General features: G+C 63.6%; 1 protein-coding gene across 1 annotated transcript in view; it reads right to left on the bottom strand.

Moving 5' to 3' along the window:
- Positions 1-3467: 3467 nt before the first annotated feature.
- Positions 3468-16935, bottom strand: part of LOC128950559 (IQ motif and SEC7 domain-containing protein 2-like) — a 33331-nt gene continuing 19863 nt past the window's right edge. Inside the window, 11 exon segments of the mRNA XM_054295424.1 lie at positions 3468-3998; positions 4054-4494; positions 5694-5743; positions 7256-7417; positions 8662-8823; positions 10313-10412; positions 10490-10615; positions 11495-11634; positions 12678-12844; positions 14036-14158; positions 15395-15556. Of these exon segments, the coding sequence (XP_054151399.1) occupies positions 3468-3998; positions 4054-4494; positions 5694-5743; positions 7256-7417; positions 8662-8823; positions 10313-10412; positions 10490-10615; positions 11495-11634; positions 12678-12844; positions 14036-14158; positions 15395-15556 (2164 nt within the window).

A 16935-nucleotide genomic window follows, 5' to 3' on the forward strand; every position in this document is an offset into this window, starting at 1 on the left:
CCTCCTCCTGCCGCCCGCCCCCCGCCCGCGCGCACGCGCGCACTGCGCAGGCGCGGCCGCGCACGCCGCCCCAGGCGGTACGATGAGTCCCGCGTGTCCTTCCGCCGCGGGAAAGGAACGGGCGCCGAGCGCCGCCACAGCGCCGCGACCGCCGGCGAGGGCGGGAACAGCGAGAGGCGAGAACGGCTCCGGAGCCTCCCCGGCGCGGTCCGGGTGGCGGGAGACGGTGTGGCGGGATGAGGGGTGAAGAAATAGTCCTCAGGCTCCGCCCCTTTTGCAGCGGAGGGATCCGCGGCACCACTCGCCTCCGCGGCTGGGTCAGCGGTGGGGCCGGGACTTGTTGTGCACGTTTAAAGGGACACACGGCGCATGCGCGCCCAGTGGCCGTGGAGAGGGCGTGGTCAGGCGGAGGGGCGGGGTTTGTTTATGCCACGCCTGTGTCGGTCACGCCCCTCCGCTCCTCCACGCCCTCCTCGAGACTCCCGGGACCCCCAGAGACCCTCGTGGTTCCTATAGACCCCTAAGGACCGTCATGAAGCCTTTAGACCCCTATGGACTCCCAGGGACCCTCATGGATCCTATAGAGCTCCATGGACCCTACAAACCCCTATGCACCCCTATAGACCCCTATGGACCCTCAGGGACCTTCATGGATCCTATAGAGCTCCATGGACCCTGTAGACCCCTATGGACTCCCCAGGACCCCCAGGGACCCTTATGGACTCTAAAAACCCCAACTGACCCTAGAGACTCCTCAGGAGTCCCAAGGACCCTTATGGACCCCTACAGACCCCCACCCATATGGACTCCTGGGACTCCCATGGACCCCTTTAGCCCCAGGACCCCTATAACTCCCATGGCCTCCAGGACGTCTGTAGCCCTCATGGCCCCTATAGGCCCCAGGATCCCTATAGCCCCCATAGCCTCTATAGCCCCCGTGGCCCCTATAACCCTCATGGTCCCTTATAGCCCCAATGACCCCCATAGCCCCCATTGCCCCTATAGCCCCCAGAACCCCTATAGCCCCCATAGCCTCTATAACTCCCATAGCTCCTATAGCCCCCACAGCCCCTGTAGATCCCAGAGCCCCTATAGTGCCCAGGGCCCCTATAGTCCCCAGGACCCCTGGAACTTGCATAACCTCTATAGCCCCTAAGACCCCTACAGCTCTCACAGCCCCTATAGCCCCCAGGACCTCTATGGGCCTCATGGCCCCTATAGCCCCCAGGACTCCTATGGCCCCCATAGCTCCTCTAGTTCCCACAGACCCTATAGTTCCCAGGAGCCCTATAGCCCCCAGGACCCATTTAACCCTCATGGTCCCCATAGCCCCAATGACCCCTATAGCCCCCATAGTCCCTGTGGCCCCCATAGCCTCTATAGCCCCCAGGACTACTTTAGCCCCTATAGCTCCCATAGCTCCCATAACCCCTGCAGTTTCCAGGACCCCTATAGCCCCAACGACCCCTACAGATCCCAAGGTCCCCTGTAACCCCCATGGTCCCTATGGCGCCCATAGTCTCTATGGTCTCAACAACCCCTATAGCCCCCATGGCCTCTATGGCCCACACAGCCTCTCTAACTCCCAAGACCCCTATAGCTCCCAGGACCCCTATAACCCCCATGGTCCCCATGGCCCCTATAGTCCCAATGACTCCCATAGCCCCCATAGCCTCTATAGCTTCCAGGACCCCTATAGCCCCCAGGACCCCTATAGTTCCCACAGTACCTATAGCTCACACAGTCCCTATAGCCCCCATGGCCCCTACAACCTCCAGAATCTCTATAGTCGCACAGCCCCTATAGCTCCCATGACCCCTATAACCCCCATAGCCTCCATGGTCCCTATAGCCCCCTTAGCCCCTATAGCCCCCATAGCCTCTATAACCCCCAGGACCCCAATAGCCCCCAGAACCCCCACGGCCCCATGGTCCCTATAGCCCCCTTAGCCCCTATAGCTCCCTTAGCCCCTATAGCCCCCATAGCCTCTATAACCCCCAGGACCCCAATAGCCCCCAGAACCCCCACGGCCCCATGGTCCCTATAGCTCCCTTAGCCCCTATAGCCCCCATAGCCTCTATAACCCCCAGGACCCCCACAGCCCCATGATCCCCATAGCCCCCATCTACCCTATAGCCTCTATAACCCCAAGACCCCTATAGCCCCCAGAACACCCACAGCCCCATGATCCCTATAGCCCTCATACCCCTATATCCCCCATACCCTCTATAGCTCCCAGGACCCCTATAGCCCCCCAGAACCCCCACAGCCCCATGATCCCTGTTACATCCCCTATACCTCCCAGACCCTTTCAATCCCCCTGTCCACCTCCACTCCCATCCTCTATAGCTCTGTCACCCCTATCCCCTATAGGTGTGTCCCCCCCCCATCCCCTTTAGCCCCTATGGGTGTGTCCCCCCCCATCCCCTTTAGCCCCTATAGGTGTGTCCTCCCCCATCCCCTATAGCCCCTATAGGCGTGTGTCCCCCCATCCCCTATAGCCCCTATAGGCGTGTGTCACCCCATCCCCTATAGCCCCTATAGGTGTGTCCTCCCCCATCCCCTATAGCCCCTATAGGCGTGTGTCACCCCATCCCCTATAGCCCCTATAGGTGTGTCCTCCCCCATCCCCTATAGCCCCTATAGGCGTGTGTCCCCCCCCATCCCCTATAGCCCCTATAGGCGTGTGTCCCCCCCCATCCCCTATAGCCCCTAGAGGCGTGTGTCCCCCCCCATCCCCTATAGCCCCTATAGGCGTGTGTCCCCCCATCCCCTATAGCCCCTATAGGCGTGTGTCCCCCCATCCACTATAGCCCCTATAGGTCCTCCAATCCCCTATAGCCCCTATATGTGTGTCCCCCCCCCATCCCCTATAGCCCCTATAGGTCCCCCAATCCCCTATAGCCCCTATAGGTCGCCCCCTCCCCAAAGAAGCGCTGTCGGGCGGGGCCGGCCGGTCCGTTTATGAAGCATCAAATATACAGTCTCGTCTCTTATATACAGGGCCCGGCGCGGGCGCATGCGGGTGCCTGGGGGGCTCCCCGGGGGGGCCCGGCCGCCTGGGACCCCCCCCCCAAAACCCCAAAACCCCCGGGGGGACCCCAGGCGGCCGGGGGGGGGCGGGGGGAGGAGGGGGGAGGGGAGGTTAAAGTGCCATGTGACATTCAGCCTGAGCTGGGAACGGGGGGACGAGGGGATTTGGGGTGAAGGGGTGGGGGGGGCAGCATCACCGCCGGACCCCCGGGATGGTTTGGGGGGGGGGGGGGGGTGGGCAGAGACCCCCCCCATTTCCTCGCTCCCGGTGGGTGGGGGGTGGCGGGAGCAGCCAAACACGAGCCACGTGCAGGTTTTGTTTTTTGGGGGGGTTTTTGGGGGGGACATGGAGGATGGGGGGGGGGGGGGTTACAAAAATAACCACCGCGTCCAGCAGGCCGGCGCCGTCCGGGATGGGGGCGTGGGGAGGGGGCTCAGACCACCGTGCTGATGCGGTTCCCCCCCTTGGGTTTGGGGGGGCCCTGGCCGGCCTGGGCCAGGGGCGAGGTGGGGCCGGCGGGCGAGTGGGGGCTCAGGGGGGTGTGGGGCGATGGGGGGGGCAGGGGGGGGTAGGAAGGGTGGGGGGGGATGGGCGAGTGGGGGGGCGCGTGGGGGTGGTGGTGATGGTGGTGATGGTGGTGATGGGCAACGGGGGGCGCCGCCCCTCCCCCGCCGCCGCCCCCTCCCCGCAGAGCCCCCCCGGCCGGGCCCCCCCCGACGCCGCCGCCCCCCCCGAACACGAAGTGCTTGGCGGGGGCGGGGGGCGGCGGCGGGTGGTGGTGCGGGGGGGGCCCGGGGGGGTACGCGTGGGACAGCCCGTGGTGCGCGGGCGCGGGGCTGTACAGGGGCAGCGGCGACAGCGGCTGCCGGGGGGCGCCGGGGGGAGCCCCCCCCCTCTTGCCGGGCCGGTGCAGCGTGTAGTGCGGGTGCGGGGGCGGGAAGCCGCCGCCGGGGGGGCCGTGCTGCTGCGGGGGCGCCGACAGCGGAGGGGTGGGCCCGCCGTGGAAGCGCGGGGGGGGCCCCGGCGGCGATGGCCGGCAGCGGAGGGGGGGGCGCGGGGCGGCTGGGCGGCGGCGGCTGCTGCGGGTACGGGGGGGGCGGCGGAGGGCCCGGGCCGCCCCCCGCGCCCGCCGAGCCCCCCCCGGGCCCGTGGCAGTACTGGGCGTGCAGCGCCTGCAGCTTGGAGGGGCCCTCGGGGGGCGCGGCGGGCGGCGGGTGGTGGTGGTGGTGCGACGAGGACGCCGAGGAGGAGGAGGCCGAGGCCGAAGCGGGACCCCCCGCGCCGGGGGGGGGCCCGGCCGGGCCTTTCCCGCGGCGGCTGCCGAAGAGCGAGCCCAGGAAGGACGAGGAGTTGGAGACCGGGCGGGCCGGGGGCTTGTAGCCGCCCCCCCCCTCGGGAGCGCCCCCCGGCCCGCCCGGGCCCCCCCGCGCCTGCGGCCGGGGGCTGCTGATGATGGAGCCCTGAAAGGGGGCGGGGTCAGCACCGGGAAGCCACGCCCCTCGCGGGTTTTGGTGCCTCCCATTGGTTGACTCAGCCCCGCCCATTCTGTGTGCAAGCCACGCCTCCCAGTGATAGCCCCGCCCCCGAGGCAAAAGCGAGCTCCCATTGGTGGATAAGAGCAGCCATCAGTTGTTGGCCCCACCCCATCCACTCAGGCCCCGCCCATTCCATGTGCAAGCCACGCCTCCCAACCTCTAGCTCCACCCCCGAGGCACAAGTGGGCTCCCATTGGTGGATGAGGGCAGACATCAGCTGTTGGCCCCACCCCCCAGAGCGTGCATAGGCCCCGCCCCTTTTTCATATGAAGGATGGCATGCCTGCCTGGGGGCGGGGCTAAAGTGGGCGGGGTTTGGGTGTGGCATTGGGGTGTGGCATTCAGGGGGTGACATTCAGGGTGTGACATTTGGGGTGACACTCCGGGGGCAGCGCAGTGGGTGTGGCACTCAGGGAGTGGCACTCAGGGGTGTGGCTTGCAGGGGTGTGGCACTCAGGGAGTGGCACTCAGGAGTGTGACAGGGATGTGACATTGAGGGGTGGCACTTAGGGGCGTGGCACACAGGGGAGTCACAGTCAGGGGTGTGGCACTCAGGGGTGTGGCATTAATGGTGTGACAGGGGTGTGACATTCAGGGGTGTGGCACTCAGGGTGCGACATTTGGGGTGTCACAGTCAGGGGGTGGCACTCAGGGATGTGACAGGGGTGACATTCAGGGGTTGTGGCATTCAGGGGTGACATTCAGGGGTGTGACAATCAGGGTGTGGCTCTCAGAGGTGACATTCAGGGGTTGTGGCATTCAGGGATGTGATAGGGGTGTGACAATCAGGGTGTGGCTCTCAGGGGTGACATTCAGGGGTGTGACACTCAGGGGATGACACTCAGGGTGTGACATTAGGGCTGTAACACAGGGTGTGTGACAATCAGGGCGTGGCACTCAGGGATGTGACAGGGGTGTGACAGTTGGGGTGGCGCTCAGGAGTGTGACAGAGTGGCACGCAGGGAGTGTGACAGAGGATGTGACATTTTTGGGGGGGCACTCGGCGTGCAACATGAGGGCTGTGACACTCAGGGGGGGTGACACTCAGGGTGTGACACTCAGGGTGTGGCACTCAGGGGGTGGCACTCAGGGGGTGGCACTCAGGGGGTGGCACTGTCCCCTCACCTCGATGGTGCTGTCCAGGGACCCCACGCTGTTCCGCCGGCCCCGCTTGCCTGGGGGGGGGGGGGGGGACAGTGAGGGGAGACCCCCAGGGTACCCCAAATCCCTCAGGATCCCCAAATCCCCCAGGGCACCCCAAATCCTTCAGGAGACCCCAAATGCCCCCAGGGAACCCCAAATCCCCCCCCCAGGACACCCCAAATCCCCCCCAGACACCCCAAATCCCCTCAGACACCCCAAACACTTCAGGGCACCCCAAATCCCTCAGGACACCCCACAGGAACCCCAAACTGTCCCAGAAACCCCAAATCGCTCCCAGGGCAACCCAAATCCCTCTGGAGACCCCAAATCCCTCCCCCCCAGGGCACCCCAAATCTCTCAGGACATCCCAAATCCCCCCAGGATACCTGAAATCCCACTGGAGACCCCACAGGAATCTCAAACTGTCCCAGAAACCCCAAACCCCCCCGGACACCCCAAATGTCCCCTCTCAGGACACCCCAAATTCCCCAAAGCCCCACCAAGGGACACCAAAGCCACACCCCAGGACACCCCAAACCCTCCCAGAGGACCCTAAACTCCACAGGGGACCCCAAAACCTCTCCAGAGTATCCCAAAACTCCCCATGGACACCTCAAATGTTCCCCTGGACACCCCAAACCTCCAAGTGACCCCCAAAACCCCCTCATGGAGACCCCAAACTCCCTCCCAGTCCCTCCCCGTGACCCCCAGTGCCCCCCAGTCCATCTCAGCCCCCCAGTTCTTCCCAATCCCCCCTCTCAATCCCCCTCCCAGTCCCTCCCAGTCTCACCCAATCCCTCTCAATCCCCCTCCCAGTGGCTCCCAGTCCCTCCCAGCCCCACTCAATCCCTGTCCCAGTCCCCCCCAGTCCCTACCAGTTGCTCCCAGTGGCTCCCAACCCCTCTCAGTGCCCCCCACTTTCTCCCAATCCCTCTCCCACTCCCTCCAGAGCCTCCCAGTCCCTCCCAGCCCCTCCCAGTGCCCCCCAGCCCCTCTCAATCCTCCTCCCAGTGGCTCCCAGTGGCTCCCAATCCCTCCCAATCTCTCTCCCAGTCCTCCTCAATCCCTTGCAGTCCCTCCCAGTCGCTCCCAATCCCTCTCAATCCCCCTCCCAGTGCCCCCCAGTCCCTCCCAGTCCCTCCCAGTGCCCCCCAGTCCCTCCCAGCCCCTCCCAGTGACCCCCAGTGCCCTCCCAGTCTCTCCCAATCCCCCTCCCAGTGCCTCCCAGTGCCCCCCAGTCCCTCCCAGTTCCTACCAATCCCCCACCCAGTGCCCCCAGCCCCTCTCAATCCCCTGCCAGTGGCTCCCAGTCGCTCCCAATCCCTCTCAATCCCCCTCCCAGTCCCCCCCCCCAGCCCCTCCCAGTTCCTACCAATCCCTCTCAATCCCCCTCCCAGTCCCCCCCCCCCAGCCACTCCCAGTCCCACCCAGTCCCTCCCAACCCCACTCCCAGTGTCTCCCAGTGCTCCCAGTCCCTCCCAACGCCTCTCCCAGTCCCCCCAGTCCCCAGTGCCCCCAGTCCGTCCCAGTGCTCCCAGTCTCACCGCTGTCGGACAGGTCCCGCAGGGAGCTGCTCAGCGCGCTCCGCTTGAGCCCCTCGGCCCCGAACGCCTCCTCCAGGGAGCTGCGGCTGAGCCCGTTCAGCGCCTCGCGGGGGGGCCCCGCGCCCCGCGGCCCCGCCACGCCCTTCTGCTTCTCCAGCTCCGCTGGGGGGGGGACACCAGTAACACCAGTGACCACCAGTGACCCCCCAGTAACACCCAGTTACACCCAGTGATCCCCAATGATCCCAATGCCCCGCGGCCCCGCCACGCCCTTCTGCTTCTCCAGCTCCGCTGGGGGGGGGACACCAGTAACACCAGTGACCACCAGTGACCCACCAGTGACCCCCCAGTAACACCCCAGTAACTACCCAGTAACACCAGTGACCTCCAGTGACCACCAGTAACACCCAGTGACCCCCCAGTAACACCCAGTTACACCCAGTGATCCCCAATGATCCCAATGCCCCGCGGCCCCGCCACGCCCTTCTGCTTCTCCAGCTCCGCTGGGGGACACCAGTAACGCCAGTGACCACCAGTGACCACCAGTGACCTCCCAGTAACACCCCAGTAACTACCCAGTAACACCAGTGACCTCCAGTGACCACCAGTGACCACCAGTGACCCCCCAGTAACACCCCAGTAACTACCCAGTAACACCAGTGACCTCCAGTGACCACCAGTGACCACCAGTGACCCCCCAGTAACACCCCAGTAACTACCCAGTTACACCAGTGACCACCAGTGACCCCCCAGTAACACCCAGTTACACCCAGTGATCCCCAATGATCCCAATGCCCCGCGGCCCCGCCACGCCCTTCTGCTTCTCCAGCTCCGCTGGGGGGGGGACACCAGTAACACCAGTGACCACCAGTGACCCCCCAGTAACCACCCAGTCACACCAGTGACCCCCAGTGTCCCTCCCAGTGCTCCCAGTGCCCATTTTGATGTTCCCAGCACTCCCAGTACCCTTCCCAGTGCTCCCAGTGCCCCTCCCAGCACTCTCAGTGCTCCCAGTACCCTTCTCAGTGCTCCCAGTGCCCCCAGTGCTCCCAGTGCCCATTTTGATGCTTCGAGTGCTCCCAGCACTCCCAGTCCCCCTCCCAGTGCTCCCAGTTGCTCCCAGTGCTCCCAGGGTCCCTCCCAGTGCCCCCAGTGTCCCTCCCAGTGCCCCCAGTTGGTCCCAGTGCTCCCAGTGCCCTTCCCAGTGCTCCCATTGCTCCCAGTGCAATCCCAGTGCCCTCCCAGCTCTCCCAGTGCCCATTTTTATGTTCCCAGTGCCCCTCCCAGCACTCCCAGTGCTCCCAGTGCCCATTTTGGTGCTCCCAGTGTCCCTCCCATTGCCCCCAGCGTCCGTCCCATTGCCCCCAGTGCCCTCCCAGTGCTCCCAGTGCCCCAGCAGCGCTCACCCTCCACCCGGTACTTCTCCATCTCCTGCACCTCGGCCACGGACTCTCGGAGGTCGCTGGCGAAGCGCAGCCGGTCCTGGGGGCTCGGGGCGTTGAACACGATCAGCACCTTGCGCTCGCCGCCCGGCGCCGCCGACAGCAGCTTGATCCCAAACTGGTAATCTGGGGGGGGCACGGGGGTCAGGGACACCCCCAGAATGTCAGGGACACCCCCACAGTGTCACCAACCCCAGCTCGATCCCAAACTGGTAATCTGGGGGGGGCACGGGGGTCAGGGACACCCCCAGAATGTCAGGGACACCCCCACAGTGTCACCAACCCCAGCTTGATCCCAAACTGGTAATCTGGGGGGAGCACGGGGTCAGGGACACCCCCAGAATGTCACAGACACCCCCACAGTGTCACCAACCCCAGCTTGATCCCAAACTGGTAATCTGGGGGGGCACGGGGGTCAGGGACACCCCCAGAATGTCAGGGACACCCCCACAGTGTCACCAACCCCAGCTCGATCCCAAACTGGTAATCTGGGGGGGCACGGGGGTCAGGGACACCCCCAGAATGTCACAGACACCCCCACAGTGTCACCAACCCCAGCTTGATCCCAAACTGGTAATCTGGGGGGGCACGGGGGTCAGGGACACCCCCAGAATGTCAGGGACACCCCCACAGTGTCACCAACCCCAGCTTGATCCCAAACTGGTAATCTGGGGGGGCACGGGGGTCAGGGACACCCCCAGAATGTCACAGACACCCCCACAGTGTCACCAACCCCAGCTTGATCCCAAACTGGTAATCTGGGGGGGGCACGGGGGTCAGGAACACCCCCAGAATGTCAGGGACACCCCCACAGTGTCACCAACCCCAGCTTGATCCCAAACTGGTAATCTGGGGGGGCACGGGGGTCAGGGACACCCCCAGAATGTCAGGGACACCCCCACAGTGTCACCAACCCCAGCTTGATCCCAAACTGGTAATCTGGGGGGGCACGGGGGTCAGGGACACCCCCAGAATGTCAGGGACACCCCCACAGTGTCACCAAACACAGCTCGATCCCAAACTGGTAATCTGGGGGGGGGCACGGGGGTCAGGGACACCCCAAAAGGGACAGGGACAGCCCTATGGGGACAGGAACACCCCCATGGGGACATCCCCAAAGGCACACCCAGCTTGATCCCAAACTGGTAATCTGGGGGGGGCACGGGGGTCAGGGACACCCCCAGAATGTCACAGACACCCCCACAGTGTCACCAAACACAGCTTGATCCCAAACTGGTAATCCGGGGGGACAATGGGGTCAGGGACACCCCCAGAATGTCAGGGGCACCCCCACAGTGTCACTTGATCCCAAATCGGTAATCTGGGGGGGGGAATGGGGTCAGGGACACCCCCTTGGAGACAGGGACACCCCCATAGGGACAGGGACACCCAGCTTGATCCCAAACTGGGAATTTGGGGGGACAGGGAGGGGGCAGGGCACAGCAGAAGGTCTCAGAAGGTCCTGTGGGGTCCCATGGGGTGTTCTAGGGTTCCGTGGGGTTCTGTAGGGTTTTTTGGGATGCTGTAGGGTCCCATGGGGTGCTGCAGGGTGCTGTAGGGTTTTTTGGGGTGTTATGGGGTGCTTTGGGGTCCCCCGGGGCGCCCTGGGTCTCACAGGCGTTCTGGAAGAGCTGCATGTGCATCTCCACCAGCGGGAAGCTCTGCCGGAAGCTGTAGGTCACCAGGATCTTCTTCTTCTGGAAGATCTTCGTCACCTGCCGAGGCCAGGGGGTCACCAGGGACCCCTCCCCTGAGCCCCCCACCCCGAGACCCCCCGGGACCCCCCGCTCACCACCAGGAGGTCGTTGAAGAGGAAAACCTCGCGCTGGTGCAGCCCCAGGCGCTGGGGCCGGTTGGGGTCGGGCACCTCGTAGAGTTGGCAGCAGCAGACGAGGCGGCGGTGGGGCAGGGACAGCACCTGGGGACAGCCGTGGGGGGGGGGTCACAGCTGGGACAGGGGGACACGGCCCCACGGACACCCCGGAGCTGCCCTGGGGTGGGGATGGTGGCCCTGGACCTTCACTGGGGTCACACGGAGCGTGGCATCATTGGGTCACCCTCAATGTCACATGTGGGTCACTTAATGGGTCACTTCAAGAGTGACCCCAAATGTCCCATGTGGGTCACTCTGAGTGTCCCCCAGAAATGACCCCAAATGTCCCACATGGGTCACTCTGAGTGTCCCCCAGAAATGACCCCAAATGTCCCATGTGGGTCACTCTGAGTGTCCCCCAGAAATGACCCCAAATGTCCCACATGGGTCACTTTGAGTGTTCTCCCCAGGTCACCCCAAATGTCCCACATGGGTCCTTCAAGGGTCACTCCAAATGTCATATAGGTCACTTCAAGAGTCACCCCAAATGTCCCACCTGGGTCACTTTGAGTGTCCCCCAGAGGTCGCACCAAATGTCCCATGTGGGTCACTTAAAAATTGACCTCAAATGTCCCACATGGGTCACTTCAAGAGTGACCCCAAACGTCCCAGTTGGGTCCCATACGATATCCCCCATTGGTCACCTGGATCATCCCCCATAGGTCACCTGGAATGTGTCCCTTGGGCCACTAGAACCTGTCCCATGGGCCCACCTGCCCCATCCTTCCCTCAGGATCTCCTGGAACGTTGGACCATCACCCATGGGTGGCCTAGAACATCCTCCCCACCACAGCATCACCTGGAACATCTCCTTTGGGTGGTCTAGAAGAACCTGTCCCATGGGGTCACCTGGGCCACTCCCCATGGGGTCACCCGGCCCCGCCCCCTGTGGGTGACCTGGCCCCGCCCCCCGGGCACACCCACCGGTTTCTTGCCGACGATCATGCGCTCCACAGCCTGCACCTGGGACACGTGGTCGTCGTTGGTGCGCAGCTCGCGGCTCTGGATGCGCTGGTAGATGCCCACCAGCATGTCCCGGGGGATGTCCTCGCCATTGTCCACCCCTGCGTGACACCCGGACCTGCTCTGGAACCGCTCCAGAACCCACAACACCTCCAAGCCCCAAGAACCTGCAACAGCTCTAGAACCCCCAACTGCAGATCCAGAGCTCACTACTAACGGGTGTCTCTAGAACCCAACAACATCTGGACATGCTCTAGAACCTGCAACGCCCAGTTTGACTCCAGGACCTAAGACACCCAGACCCCTTCTAGAAGCCCCAACACCCAGATGTGCACTAGAACCCTTGACATCATGACCTACTCCAGAACCTGCAACACCTGAACCCACTCTAGAACCTGCGACATCTGCCCCCATTCTAGAACCCTCCACACCCGGGTTGAGGGTGTTGCACCACTCTTGCACCAGTGTCATCCTGGGCCCCCCCCCCCCAAGAACCCGGGCCCACTCTGAGCCTAAAACCCAAAACTGAGCCTAAAAACCAAACCTGACCCCAAAAGGGACCCTGAATTTTCCATTTTCTGTCCCATTTTCACCAAATTCCCGTGTTTTTCCTTTATTCCAGGAGCAGATGAAGGCCAAGCGCAAGGAGGCCGAGCTGTGCCCCCTCCCCACCCCCAAAGTCCGATTATTTCCCCCCAATTTATTCCCCATTTCTCCCCAAATTTCCATTTCCAATCTAGAACCCACAACACCCAGGTCCACCCTAGAAGCTGTAACACCTGATCCTGTTCCAGAACCTACAACTCCCGGGACAGCTCTAGAGCATCCAACACCCAGCCCTGCTGTAGAACCCACCACACCCAGCCCTGCTCTAGAACCCACCACACCAACCCTGCTCTAGAACCCACCACACCCAGCCCTGCTCTAGAACCCACCACACCAACCCTGCTGTAGAACCCACCACACCAACCCTGCTCTAGAACCCACCACACCCAGCCCTGCTCTAGAACCCACCACACCAACCCTGCTGTAGAACCCACCACACCAACCCTGCTCTAGAACCCACCACACCCAGCCCTGCTCTAGAACCCATGTCCCCAGGCAGGAGAACACCAGGAGGTGTCAGGGGCCGTGAGGGCCTCACCTCGCAGGTTCTTGATGAAGTCCTCGAGCTTCATCTTGCGCTCGGCCTTGACGCTGGGGCTGTACATGTCGGTGTTGAGGAGGATGATGGCGAAGGCCAGGATGAAGATGGTGTCCGGGTTGCGGAACTGGCGCAGCAGGGCCGCGTTACACACGCAGTAGCGCTGGCTGCGGGGCGGACAACCCCCACGGCCCATGGGGTCACGGTGCCCCACGGCCTCTGCACCCCACGGCCGCCCCTGCGCGTGGGGAGGCGCCCCCATGGCTGCAGGGTCACCTAGAACGTGGGCCACCACCGCTTGTGTCCCCCCTTAACCCACAGGGTCACCTAGAACGTGGGCCACCACCGCTTGTGTCCCCCCTTAACCCACAGGGTCACCTAGAACGTGGGCCACCACCGCTTGTGTCCCCCCTTAACCCACAGGGTCACCTAGAACGTGGGCCACCACCCCCATTGCTCCTCCTTGATCCACAGGATCACCTAGAACAGGAGCCACCACCCCCGTGGCTCCTCCTTGATCCACAGGGTCACCTACAATGTCATCCTGTGGTCCAGGGGCCACCACCCAGTGTCCTGTCAGTCTGTAGGGTCACCTAGAACAGCCCCTGTTGCTACCACCCCCTTGTGCCCCCCCATAGCACATAGGGTCACCTAGAACATGGGCCACCACCCCCGTGGCTCCTCCTTGATCCACAGGGTCACCTAGAATGGCCCCATGTCCCTCAGGTGCCACCACCCCCTTGTGTCCCCCCTCAATCCATAGTCACCTAGAATGTCACCCCATGGTGACCACTGTGTGCTGCTGGTGGCAGGGTCAATGCAGTGGGGACATGGGGACAGGGGGACATGGGGACACAGGGACATGGGGACATGAGGACATCATGGGGACATGGAGACACGGGGACATGGGGACAGGGGGACATGGGACACAGGGACATGGGGACACGGGGACAGGGGGACGTGGGGACACAGGGACATGGGGACACGGGGACACCAGGACATCATGGGGACATCATGGGGACATCATGGGGACACAGGGACACGGGGACATCATGGGGACATGGGGACATGGTGATACAGGGACATGGGGACACAGGGACATGCATGGGGACATGGGGACACAGGGACAGGGGACATGGGGACAGGGGACATGGGGACATCATGGGGACATGGGGACATCATGGGGACATGGGGACATGGTGATACAGGGACATGGGGACACAGGGACATGGGGACATCGGGATATGGGGACATCATGGGGACACAGGGACACGGGGACATGGGGACAGGGGGACATGACGGGGACAGGGGGACATGATAGGGACACAGGGACGGGGGGACAGGGACCCACCCCTCACCTGAAGGCCTCGATCAAGCGCTCGACCTTCTGCGCCTCGCCCTGCACCCGGATGTGGGACTGGAACTTCCGCAGGGCCTCGTCCAGCTCCATCCCGGAGAAATCCATCTCGTCCACCACGCAGCTGCCGGGACCCCGCGGCGGGGATGGGTCTGGGGGCTGCCGCTGTCCCCAGGGTGTCCCCTCTGTCCCCGGTGTGTCCCCTCTGCCCTCATTGTGTCTCCTCTGACCTCAGTGTGTCCCCCCATCCCCACCATGTCCCCCCCAGCCCCAGCGTCTCCCCCTCAGCCCTGGTGTGTCCCCCCATCCTCAGTGTGTCCCCTCCATGCCCAGCGTGTCCCCCCAAGCCTGGCGTGTCCCCTCTGTCCCCAGCGTGTCCCCCCCATCCCCACCGTGTCCCCCCTGTCCTCACCATGTCCCCCCCAGCCCCAGTGTGTCCTCCCTGTCCCTGGCGCGTCCCCCCCAGCCCCAAGGTGTCCCCCCCCTCCCCAGCGTGTCCGCCCCATCCCCACCGTGTCGCCCCCAGCTCCACCGTGTCCCCCACGTCCCTGGCATGTCCCCTCTGCCCCCACCCTGTCCCCTCCGTCCCCAGCGTGTCCCCGATGTCCCCAATGTGTCCCCCCATCCCCGGCATGTCCCCCCCAGCCCCAGCGTGTCCCCCTCAGCCCGGGCGTGTCCCCCCTGTTCCCACTGTGTCCCCCTCGTCCCCACCATGTCCCCTCTGTCCCTGGTGTGTCCGTCCCACCCCCAGCATGTCCCCCCCATCCCTGGCGTGTCCCCTCCATCCCCAAGGTGTCTCCTCCATCCCCACCATGTTCCCCAAGCCCCACCGTGTCCCCTCCAGCCCCGGTGTGTCCCCCCCATCTCCAAGGTGTCCCCTCTGTCCTCACCGTGTCCTCTCCATCCCCGGTGTGTCCCCCCTGTCCCCACCGTGTCCCCCCCTTCTCCAAGGTGTCCCCTCTGTCCTCACCGTGTCCCCTCCATCCCCGGTGTGTCCCCCCTGTCCCCACCGTGTCCCCCCCATCTCCAAGGTGTCCCCTCTGTCCCCAAGGTGTCCCCTCCATCCCCGGTGTGTCCCCCCCATCTCCAAGGTGTCCCCTCTGTCCTCACCGTGTCCCCTCCATCCCCGGTGTGTCCCCCCTGTCCCCACCGTGTCCCCCCCATCTCCAAGGTGTCCCCTCTGTCCCCAAGGTGTCCCTCCATCCCCACCGTGTCCCCCTGTCCCCACTGTGTCCCCCTCGTCCCTGCCATGTCCCCCCATCCCTCACATTTCCCCCCTGTCCCCACCGTGTCCCCCCGTCCCTGGTGTGTCCCCTCTGTCCCCAGCATGTCCCCCCATCCCCGGTGTGTCCCCCCGTACTCGAGCACGTCGCGGTTGAACTGTTTCTGGCGGTTGCCCAGGAACTCGCCGATCATCTGCCGGCTCAGGCCCTTCCGCTCCAGGATGAAGTGGGCCACGCCCACGGGCGTGTCCGACAGGAACCCCCTCTCGATCAGGTACTGGATCCCCTTCTCCGGCTTCCTGCGGGGGCGTGGCCATGGTGGTCAGCCATGGTGGTCAGCCGTGGTGGTCATCCATGGTGGTCATCCATGGTGGTCAGCCATGGGGCTCAACCATGGTGCTCAACCATGGCGGTCATCCTTGGTGCTCAGCCATGGTGGTCAGCCATGGTGGTCAGCCATGGTGGTCAGCTGTGTGGTCAGCCATGGTGGTCAGCCATGGTGGTCAGCTGTGTGGTCAGTTATCATGGTCAGCCATGGTGGTCAGCCACGGCAGTCAGTCATGGTGGTCAGCCATGGTGGTCAGTTGTGGTGGTCAGCCATGGTGGTGAGCCATGGTGGTCAATATTGGTGGTCAGCCATGGTGGTCAGTATTGGTGGTCAGCCATGGTGGTCAGCCGTGTGGTCAGTCATCATGGTCAGCCATGGTGGTCAGCCGTGGTGGTCAGCCATGGTGGTCAGTATTGGTGCTCAGCCATGTGGTCAGCCATGGTGGTCAGTATTGGTGGTCAGTATTGGTGGTCAGCCACGGTGGTCAGCCACGTGGTCAGTCATAGTGGTCAGTCATGGTGGTCAGCCATGTGGTCAGTTGTGGTGGTCAGCCATGGTGGTCAGCCATGGTGGTCAGTATTGGTGGTCAGTCATGGTGGTCAGCCATGGTGGTCAGCCATGTGGTCAGTCATGGTGGTCAGCCATGGTGGTCAGTATTGGTGGTCAGTCATGGTGGTCAGCCATGGTGGTCAGCCATGTGATCAGTCATGGTGGTCAGCCATGTGGTCAGCCATGGTGGTCAGTATTGGTGGTCAGTCATGGTGGTCAGCCATGTGGTCAGTCATGGTGGTCAGCCATGTGGTCAGCCATGGTGGTCAGTATTGGTGGTCAGTCATGGTGGTCAGCCATGTGGTCAGTCATGGTGGTCAGCCATGGTGGTCAGCCATGGTGGTCAGTATTGGTGGTCAGCCATGGTGGTCAGCCATGGTGGTCAGCCGTGGTGGTCACTCTGGCTGTAGAGTGACCTAGAACATCACCTGCCCCCAGTTCTAGGGCCACCTGGTCACCTACTTCACCCTAGAGTTACCCAGAACAGCACTGTAGATGTACCTAGAACATCACCACAGGGTCACCTAGAACATTCCATGCCCTTTCTATAGGGTCACCTAGAACGTCATTGTGGATTCTCTGGGGTCACCTGGAACATCACCCTGCCCTTGCTATAGGCTCACTTAGAACCTCACCATAGGGTCACCTAGAACGTCATTGTGGGGTTCTATAGGGCCACCTCAAACATCTCCCTCTCTTTGCTATAGGGTCACCTAGAACTTCACCACAGGGTCACCTAGAACATCCCCCTGCCTTTTCTGTAGGGCTGCCTGGAACATCCCTCCATCCTCACTATAGGCT

The sequence above is a fragment of the Melozone crissalis genome, unplaced genomic scaffold (assembly GCF_028551555.1).
Source record: "Melozone crissalis strain CALT ecotype California unplaced genomic scaffold, PUWL_Pcris_2 ptg000725l_1, whole genome shotgun sequence".
NCBI classification, from domain to species: Eukaryota; Metazoa; Chordata; class Aves; order Passeriformes; family Passerellidae; genus Melozone; species Melozone crissalis.